This window comes from Anopheles bellator, chromosome 1 (assembly GCF_943735745.2).
Source record: "Anopheles bellator chromosome 1, idAnoBellAS_SP24_06.2, whole genome shotgun sequence".
Classification (NCBI taxonomy): Eukaryota; Metazoa; Arthropoda; class Insecta; order Diptera; family Culicidae; genus Anopheles; species Anopheles bellator.
The window spans coordinates 38,549,607-38,560,017 of NC_071285.1; the positions used below are offsets into that span (position 1 = coordinate 38,549,607).

Consider the following 10,411-nt stretch of genomic DNA (forward strand, 5'->3'; position numbering starts at 1 on the left):
TGGCTGGCTTCTGCAGTCAACCGCAGAAGATGGAGATTAATGAGCCAGCTAAGCGAAACGGATGTTTCCGGGCATGTGTCCACGACGTACTGACTTTCGATTCAATATCCCGAAGGGATCGATTGGATGGCGAAGAAAATGAGATAATTTGTCAAAATCAATGTTCCAATGAAATGTTGATGTGGTTGGCGATGTTGTCGCATTGAAACGACCACATTGAACAGCTGTTTCTGGTAACTATTGGCTTTTGCACTAACTTACACCTCGGTAGAGATTGAACCACCTCATAAACCCTTCATTGGCCTTTCCACAGATGTACCGCACAATTAGAGGAGTGGTCATCGAAGCGCATACTGTGACTATGAAACCTTCGGTCAGAATATGTGGTCCTAAACCCTGACGACGACGATTGAACCGAATGGGGATTTGGTTTAACACCACAAACCGTGTACGCTCGAGATAACGTTTATTTGCCCAGTCACTTCCACACTAACGATAATCCCCCAAAATGCCACCGGGGAGAGAAGCATCCTGACCTCAAACATTATCGACATGACGCTATCAGAACGGTTATCAAAAACCGATCGATTGTCCAACGGACAGTTTATCACACGCCACGAAACAGCGGCGTCATGTGGCGATGGTGGGTCTCATGGGCCACCTGACATTCGCCAAATGTTCCTTCGCCATATGGTAACTTCCTCACGGCTAATTCTCACTCCAAGCAGTCGCAGAGCTGCACGGTGCGGCAGCAAAAACAAATATTCTCTCGAGATGATGCTTCGCTTCGTTTGCTGCAATCGAATTAACGAAGCACCTTCAACGCTTCACTCGGTTTCGAAGGAAACGGACAAAAAATACGTTACGGGCGAACAACTTTCATCCTTCGAAACGGAAATCGTTTCGATGGGTAAAACCACTCCTAGGTTCACTATCTTAAAAACTAATAAAATCGATATCGATTTGGGTTTTGCGTGGGTCGAGCATCGTGAAATTTACCGGCGAAAACCTTTATCCTAGTCCAGATCGATCGACCCGTCCGCCCGATCCGGTACACCGTCAATTGTCTAATTTTTTCCACCCGGTCCGGGGTTCGCCTTGTCGTCCGGGAGTGAAAGATTCAAAATCAGATTGGTTTTCTGATTGGTACCGCGTGACGTGCCGGCAGTGGCTTTTGGCTGTCCTCACAGCCGTCGGCTGTATTATAAGATATTAATCCTCCAACCCAAACAGCTCGCCGTGAGTTCTTCGACGATAGTGGAAAACCTTCGTTGGACCACCGCTAGGGGTCACGGACAACACGAAGCAGGTTGTTTATTTTTTTTTCAAGCCAACCGAGCAGCCGCCACAATCGCCATCGCCGAAGGTGCAGCGCCCGTGTCTCGGATCGGAATGTTGTGTTTGGATTTTCCCAATTTTCCAGCCCCATCTTCGGGCGCCATTCTCACAACCTTCCTTATCGGGTGCATTCGATCGACGGGAGGAAAATTAGTTTCTTTACCCCGGTGGGAAAACGGTTTCGCTTATCGGGCCGGTTTCTGCCGACGTCATCGGCTGCGGGTCGGCTGTTTGTAATAGGCTGTGGTGCCCCCACACAACAGGTGTCGTTGGAACCATTAGCTCGTGTCAGTCTATGGAAGAGTGAGCGAAAGAAAAATTATTACACGTCCTAATTTTCTTCTCATGCAGTCGGTGACATGTGGCGAGCGCTCCCGGTAAATCACGGGTTTTCTGAGTTTCTCAACCGTTTGAGCGTTGGCATAAATGTTGAAAATGATGATTGATCGCTTTGAAAAATGATGACATGAGGCCCCCGAATCTGTTGCGCTTCTGATTCGTGGCACAGAAGGGGACAAAGATTGATAGCTTTTTTAGCACTACAAAAGTGTGTAGCTAATGAATGTGTAGCATTTAAGGGAGTACAACAAAACTTGGGTAAAGTGTTACGCACATACGGTTATGCCAGGGTCCTGACAACCTAAACAGACAGAAGCAGGTTAACATCGTTCCTGATTGTGGTTTTTGGGAGGAATATCAGTAATCAGTTTTCAAAATTAGCACTCAATCATACCTTCGGTACAATTCATTCTTTCAGAATCATTAGACTTCTTCAGCGTCATTATTTGCTCTTTCACTCTCTTTCAATTATGATAATAATGAAAAATACATAAGCAAAGTAAAACGGATAAAATGAATTAATAAGGAAATACGAACATTAATTATAATAAAATTTTCAATATGTTGAACTTTGAAATTTGAATAAATAAATCGGGCCATATAATATGTACATATCCATACTTGTTGCTAAAGGGAACGAAAAATCAGTTGAAAAGAAACACTTGCCAAGGAATAATATCATTAGCTACCGATAACCGCATCGTGCTTTCGATGGTTTCGTGTCCCAGGATGTGACCGGCGTATCCTCGGTGAACAAACATCAATATAGCGTACTTTCCCACAAGTGTCACTCGAACGTCAAGAAGCAGCATTAGGGTTTACTTTGCCCGGATCTCTTCTTTTTCTATCATCATCATCATCATCATCGATGAGTGGATGACATTGCCGGAACAACGATATCCACCCATCGCCACTGGCGCTGTATGCTGTTGATTGCGGGCGTAATCCCACTTATATCCACTCCAGTGACGCATTAAATTAATTAGCTTGGCCCGTGGCAGTCGGAGCTAATCCGTCACTTGTTTTGCTTTTTTTCTTCGCACATCACTCAACGGTGTCACACTAATTCACTTCAATTGATGGATTGGTTCATGGGGTCGCGAGATTTATGTTTTGCTCCGTTTCATCATATCGACAGGCCAATTTGGTCCCTGCCCAAGATGATGCCCCCTAGCATAATTTCCAACTGGTGGAAAGCTAGAAAATTCTCCGACCATTGGCCCCCTTGCTTCATTTCCGGTGAGATGAAGGACTTTCGAAGTCTCAGTGAGGCTTAACACAATCCACCCAACTAAGCCACCCAATCGAGCTTCGATCAAATACGGTTCAATCGAAGTACAAGCCGGAAATAATATGCTCGACGTTCAAGATTCGCTCATAACTGTGCTCGCTGCCGACATTCCCATTTAATTGATTGCCGGAAGAAGAGGTTCATGATTGACTGATTTAGGTCAATGATTGGGCTGCATCATGCTTACTACACCGTGGCGAGTGTGCGATGTTCCCGGTGTGCGCTATCACGAATCAAAGTGAGTGTACTTGTTGCTGCGCACGGTGCAATATCGGGCTTTTCAATTTATCGGAAATGCAGGAAGTGTGTCCTGGTGAACGAAGGTTTGCGAGTAAGGTTCTGATCGTGCTGTTGAATTGTAAAACAACTTGATCAAACAGATACGAATCTGCCTACAAACAAATAGGTAATTGGAAAGCCAATGTGCCTGTTCAAAAAGCACCACAACGCATTCGGTGGAAGGAAATTCGAATCAATTTACTCTTCCATCGGATGAACAATTTTGTGTATCCTTTTTATTAGGCTCTGAAAATCGCCGCTCAGGTCTCCGCTGTTTCAGTGGCGGCTTTGAGAGGATGTTCCTGGAACATACTGAAAATAAAACACCGGAATCCTCGGGCCAAAACGACTTCCCCTCGAATGTGGAGCACTGCGCATCCTACTTTGTGTAGGTTAATGCGCTCGTTTGCCAGCGGGATAAAAATCGTTACCGCAAGTGTTCGGGTAAAATGGAAATGAAAAATGTGTCAAGCTCAAAAGGGAAACGAGTTCAACAGCGAGATACTGTAAGTAAGCAAACGTGTCGCTTCAGCCTCGTAAAGAGTCTAGGAGCAGGGACCGAGAACATTCCAATTTCCTCCCGATGGAGACGCCTGGTTGTTCACATGGGCGCGCGAAAGCGGCGATTAAAAGTGAATTTCCTGAAAGAATAGGACGACATTTTGTTTTGATAAGTTCCACTCGTGTCAAGTGTGCTTCACTCCAGTGCGGGTGAGTAACTTTGCTGTTTTGTGTACCATTTGAATTTCCGACCGTTGCTTGTATCGTTAGAAGAAACACTCAAGGTCTACGTGTTGCGCTCTAACGACATTTTTGTGACTAAATCTGAACCGTGCAAACCAATCGAACAACACAACAAATGCATAAAATTGTATAAGAACAATTTCGAATTTGAAAAAATAAATATGTTAACTTCCCATCAACGAATTCAAACACATAAACTACGTGATTGTCGTGAAAAAAGTGACCCTGATTATATTCTTATGCACCCATTTCCTCCTTTCTCATTTTTCCAGGCTGCACCTAAACGACCGACAATACTACGTGAAGCCACCGAAACGTGAAAAAATTACCTCAGAAGAAATTACTAGACTAGGGGACGTTCAGGCACTCGTAGCACAGGTAAGGTTCTGGGCACAAAACGTTGACAAAGCCGTTTCAGAAAGGACGCAAACCGATTAAAACACACATAGTGCAGGTCTCGGTTCACCGGATTAGTGTATGCAATATTTCTAGCTCGTCTCGTCTCAAGACCCACATTTAGTCGAGCTCTGTTCGCTGAGGTGGTAAATTGATTTTTCTTGTTTTTACACGCGCCGTGGGTCGGCCAGCTGTAGGGACCACTGGTAAACCACTGGTTGGTAAACTTCAGGGATTAAAGTGCAGTTCTGCTGCAGAATGGGCGCAGCGCATGATGGATATGCATGCGACAGCGAGAATGTACGAGAAGCTAAATACGTGAAGTGTAACTCACTCATTATGCATTTTACATGAGAGCGTACTCATGCTCGTTGTGCCTTTTTCACATGTTTTTTTACTATTTGTTTGCTCTCATGCATTCACGGAATAATTTTTGAGTCTGTTTTTCGCTAAGCATTAGAAAAACTACAAATGTTAAATTTCATGTTAAAATGAAAACAATGTGTGAGCTAACGGTGCTTAAAGCAGCCCACAGGACGAAAGACCTGAAGACTTTGAACACGTTACGACGGAGAGATTGTTTAATCTGTTGCCACAGTTTAGCATCCTTCGCTTCATATTTCAACACCACCGACGATCCGGTTCTGTGAAGATAAGCCGGTCAAATATACACCTTTTTGTGGAAACCCATCCCGAACGGTGTTTATCAGACGACGCCACCTCGAGGTTAATCGGCACTACTAGCGATCCAATTTGTAGCTCGACCGTACAAACAAACCACACGTGGGGTATCAGGTTGAAACCTCTTTCACGATAAGGATGTGAACGGCAAACAAACTTCGACTCAACTATCGGACGTGGGACCCATTTACACTTCTCGGATTCTGGCCACAAAAGAGGGTCTATCCGAACGTGAAGCGACGTAATTTAATCTGTTTCTAATTAATCCGACGTATCGAATAGATTAAACCTCCTCAAGTGGTAGAACTCCAAGGAACTAATGGATCCTTTCCATCAATCGCACACTATTAATGCGAGATCCTTAACTTTTGTGTCCAGATTGAGTTTTATTGTATCTTTCTGTGCGCTACATAAATTATTTCAATTCTTCTTTTCCGCTATTTTACGCAGCTGTACGAGGCTCTGCACGTGGGCGAACATCAGATTCAGAAGGAACGCGAACTTCACGGCAAACTAGAAGAGCTGAACGAAAAGCTTGGCCCACTGGAAGTGGTAATGCCACATTGCTGCTACCTGTTCTGAAGCCCGTGGGGAACCATACTTAAAGGTATTTGTTTTGTTATCGTTTTAGAAAAAATCAGAATTGGATCAGAAGGCAGCGCGCAGAACGAACGCCCTAACCTGGGTGGGATTGGGTCTGATGTCGGTACAGTTTGGTGTACTAGCACGGCTCACCTGGTGGGAGTACTCGTGGGACATTATGGAACCGGTGACATACTTCGTCACGTACGGCACAGCAATGGCCGCCTATGCGTATTTCGTTCTAACCAAGCAGGTACGTCGTGAAGATTTTGCCATTAATAGTTGCTGCCAATCGTGCTCATGTTGTCTTCCTAAATCTAGGAGTATCTGCTACCAGACGTAAAGGATCGCCAGCATCTAATTACGCTGCACAAGGCGGCAAAGAAAGCGGGCATCAATCTGGCCGAGTATAACGACATCAAACGCCAGATCGCAGAGATCGAGCACGATCTGCGCCGGCTGCGTGATCCACTTTATATGCACCTTCCTGCGCCACCACCGAAGAGTAGAACGTTCAGCGCGTCCGAGATAGCGAACTCGAAGAAGCAGCAGCAGCTACAGAAAGCTGCCCTCGAAGCGACCAGCAGTACGACGTCAAAAAGTAAAAACTAATCGCTGCTGCTGATCAGCGTGAGGTGGTTGCGACAAAACAGGGGGTTTCTTTTTAGCACAACGACTCAAGTTGACAACTCCAAGTTGAAAGAAGAGAACGTAACGGCGCTCGGAAGACAGCAACACAATCGTTAATGGTGCATCGTCTTAGTGAACGATAAGGGACGAAGAAGCACAAAATGAAAAGGTTGTAAAATCATGATATAGTCAAAACAATCACTTTTCCTGCTCCTCGCAGAGCAGTTCAGGGGGCCGAGACATAGGAGAAAACCAAGCACAACTTCAAACACGCACAACCACATCGCGGAAGGCAGCACGCGAGTAACGGCTGCGCAGCAAAGGTACTCGAAATCACGTGGCAACATAACCGAGCGGTTCTCCCTTAGTTGGCTCATCGCAGTGCATTGGATATGAGGCCAACCGAAAAAGTTAAAAGGATCAAGGCCCGTACTTATTATACGCACAAGGAACAGTAATGCCCGCAGTAAGACTATTATGTATGGATCATGTTGAACGGAGCGATGGCTCTCCTTTCCCTTTGTTTGTGCATCGTCCTGGTTTATTTCTAACTATGTTTGTGTACTATCTCTGTGTTTCTATGTTTGTACGTTCGTTGTGTTTGGCAAGGAGGAAAATGCTGATTGTAACAAGCATAAAAACAATGGCTTGCGTGGAGCAAATAAACGTGCTCGAATCAGACTGACCAAGCAGTCCAGTACTTTAACGAATCTCTTATCTACAACGTAATGTTAGCGCTCTAATTATTTGCGTCGAATGAAGGTTAGATTTCTATTTATGCTTGAAACTTGATACGTTTCTCGCCTTGAAAAAACATCGTTATTACTTCGAAAATGCTTTCACAGGGTTCAAAGTTACCCACGGAGCACAATTTTATGGTTAATCGATTGGACGATACAAAAGTGTTGAACGTTAACGGTCCCATTAGTGTGTTACGTCATTACTATCCGCTTCCGCGCGTTTGATCATATTTATGTTTGTATGTTTTAATTTTGTCTTAAAATGAACTTCAATAAAAATGACATTCGTGTGTTTCTGTTTTGGTACCCTTTAAGGTTATTCTGTGGAGTTCTATTATGATTTTGAAATTTTCGAAAAGAGCCGTATCCATCACTATGGTGCAATTTAGTTATCGTAGATAAAATTCATAATCCATTCGTTCATTTATATCGTAACATTTTTTTCTTAATGGTTAGAATAAGATGTGCCTTTTTAAATTTGCTGGCAAATGTTCCATCGAATTAAGCTATTTTAATAGTCTTTCCTCACGAGTTCATGCGTGTTTCCGTGCATTATTTTCTAAATGTTTGCCGATAACACTCTTCTAGGCTGTAGGAATGCAAACACAACGGTCAAAACCAATAATGAATGTGTTCTGACAATTTGAAGGCAAAAGAAGAAATAATCGTTTTGCCTATGAAACCCGGAATACAGCAACCGGTCCTGGTAAGCAGACTAAAAGTTAACGTAAAAATTTTAAAAAGTGAATTTGAAAAATTATATATTGTTACGTCAACTCTCGCCATGTTGTGGGGCACAGGCCATTAGGGAGAGAAACAAACAGAAATCCACTTATAACTAAACCATTAGTCTTAGGAATTAAATCTTCTACGCATGCACCTGGACGCAGCTCATACCGGCCTCCTAATACTTCCGGTGAGCTACAAACAGCACATCAAACGACATCTGAGAACCATGCGACACTTACTTCACAAAACCACATTATCGTACGGGGACTTGACATAGTACCGGTTTTTTAGACATCAGGCAATGCGCAACACGATCTGTCACTCACTGAAAAACTTCGTGCACATCCATTGAGCTTATTGTTGTTTGGGCCAAATAAAGCAGGGGTCCCATTTGTTTGATGCAAAACCGGCAAGACGAAACCAACCCCAATCGAAGCCAAATAAAATTTCGAAAACATGTCACTTTTTGGCAACTATTTAAGTATATCGGCGCTATAGGAACACTTCTTTTAACGTTTAAGTTTTGCAACTTCAAAGCTCCGAAAAATAAATTCTTAACTTGAAACTCCCAAAACTATCAATCGCATAAAACAAAATCATGACACCCAACCACACTTCTTGTTCACGCAAGAAGAGCTAAGAAAGGGTCTACTCGTAAAACGCGCTATCGACTTCCGGAAGGACACGCTAGTAATAATCTTCGTATTTTAACATTTCAAAGTGAGCATGCCGAACAACCAAAACATGTATAATCAATCCCAGTGCGAGTGAAGCTGTCCCGTCGATGCAAACGAACGAAGGAAAAGGCACGGTGCAGTTTTAAACAAAATAGGATCCAATCTACTGCTGTTAAAAGCCAACCGAAAACCGATAGGGAAAATCGAAAAACATTATTCTACTAACCGTTTACCTATGACCAACGTATTACTGCGCTATGTGTGTGTGCGTGTGTGTGTGGAGCAATCGATCTTCAAACCAACCACGATCAACCTTTGACCTCCTGTAAAGCAAACACAAAAGCAATCTCATACGTCATGTGAGTATCCCTTTTTAGAGCCATTTTTAAATCCGAAACTATTAAGGAGTATAATCACTTTTTATTCGAACAATGTGCGGCTCATCACGCTAATGAATTTAGAGAGTTGTATCTTGTTGAGTGACCGTTCCCCATTCGGGTCACTCGACGTGTCCATTCTCAGGATGCAGTAGAATATTAAGAAGCATCGGGGGAATGCAATCGAAGCTGTTAAACTTTATCTGCCCGTTTAGCACACAACTATTTGCTACTAACACTAATCAGTACTTTTAGACCGCTCTCTCTCGCTCTCCCTATCTCTCTTTATCGCAGAATATCTCCCTACCTTATCTACTCACATTCAATAGCATTTAAAATTCCCTTGCCGAAGACTTAACCTATTATCATATCGCCTGTCCGAACGTAATGTTAATTATTTGAAATTCAAAAACGTTCCGCCACCTCCCAGGATACTTCATGAATTCCAAGTCCTCGTGTTATTTTGCCTTCCTTTCTGCTTAGCTAGGAAAAGAACTGAAAAGAATTGTATTCAACTTTCCAACTATGTTAATATACAGTACTACTCTATCTTCCAATGTATTATGTTGCACTATGAAATGTACGCTAAAAGCGATTCGTCACACATTCAAGGTGCGTTCAGTTTTTGAACGATAACGAATGGTTAAAAATAGAGAGAAGAAGAAAAAATGGAAATATCAAGTGCCAATCTACGTAACCACGAGTATATGCTAACTAACAGGAGGAGGAAGTGAAAACAACACGCCAGATGCATTTGGTGTTCAGAAATAGCTAAGCTCCGTTCACAGTAAATTTCAAGGTTCGTGGAAAAAGAATGCTGTACATGAATTTGATAGTGTCGAGTTGGAAAACTCAGCTGCAGCTCTCCTTCCTAATTACAAAAATTTGAACCGACTCCAACAATTTACCGTGTGACGACGACAGATAGTAAATTAGCATTGAAACTTGTGAAACCTATAACCCAAAAATTTATGCACAAAAAATCTACCTGTCTCCGAGATAGCACCAAACTATATTCTTACCTAAAACAGCACCGAGCTTTGCTGCTTCAAGTTGGCTTTCAATGATGCAAAACATGCAGCGAGTACACGTGTTAAAAAAATCTCAATCTTCTGACTTCTGCAACCGCGGTTGGTGCGGATATCTTTTTTATTCTCGCTACGTTCGATTTGCATAAAAAGGAAGGAAACGTTACCTAGTGGACAAACGAAAGTGTTTGACTTTTCAGTACTTTAACAGACATGTTGAAAACTTCTTGCAACTACTAAAACATATGGATTCAACGATGAACGGAAAAAACAGTGGAACACACATCCCGGTTCATGAATTAAAAAAAACACCACTACATGATAGAACAAAACAAAACGAAAAAAAATATATCCTACGCAGTATTACAAAACGAGGAGGCCCCATAGAAGCATATAAGAAAACGGATTAAGTAGTACCGCGTGGCACACGGTTAGCATAAAACGGATAGACCCCTACGGGAAACAACAACGCAGAAGGAAACGATGCTGCAGATAAAAAACTAGACGAACTAACAAATTATCATTGATAAAAGTACCAACATAAACAAACTAATCAGACGCATCTTCTTCGTGCGAAAAT

The 10,411-nt window shown here is 42.8% G+C and overlaps 1 protein-coding gene across 2 annotated transcripts in view; it reads left to right on the forward strand.

The window, feature by feature from the left end:
• Positions 1-7,291, forward strand: part of LOC131206338 (calcium uniporter protein, mitochondrial) — an 88,632-nt gene extending 81,341 nt beyond the window's left edge. For both annotated transcript variants that reach the window (XM_058198859.1, XM_058198860.1), the window contains exons 5-8: positions 4,264-4,369; positions 5,519-5,620; positions 5,700-5,903; positions 5,972-7,291. In XM_058198859.1, coding sequence (XP_058054842.1) covers positions 4,264-4,369; positions 5,519-5,620; positions 5,700-5,903; positions 5,972-6,262 — 703 coding nt within the window. In that variant the 3' untranslated portion in view covers positions 6,263-7,291. The remainder of the gene's footprint in view (positions 1-4,263; positions 4,370-5,518; positions 5,621-5,699; positions 5,904-5,971) is intronic.
• Positions 7,292-10,411: the final 3,120 nt, after the last annotated feature.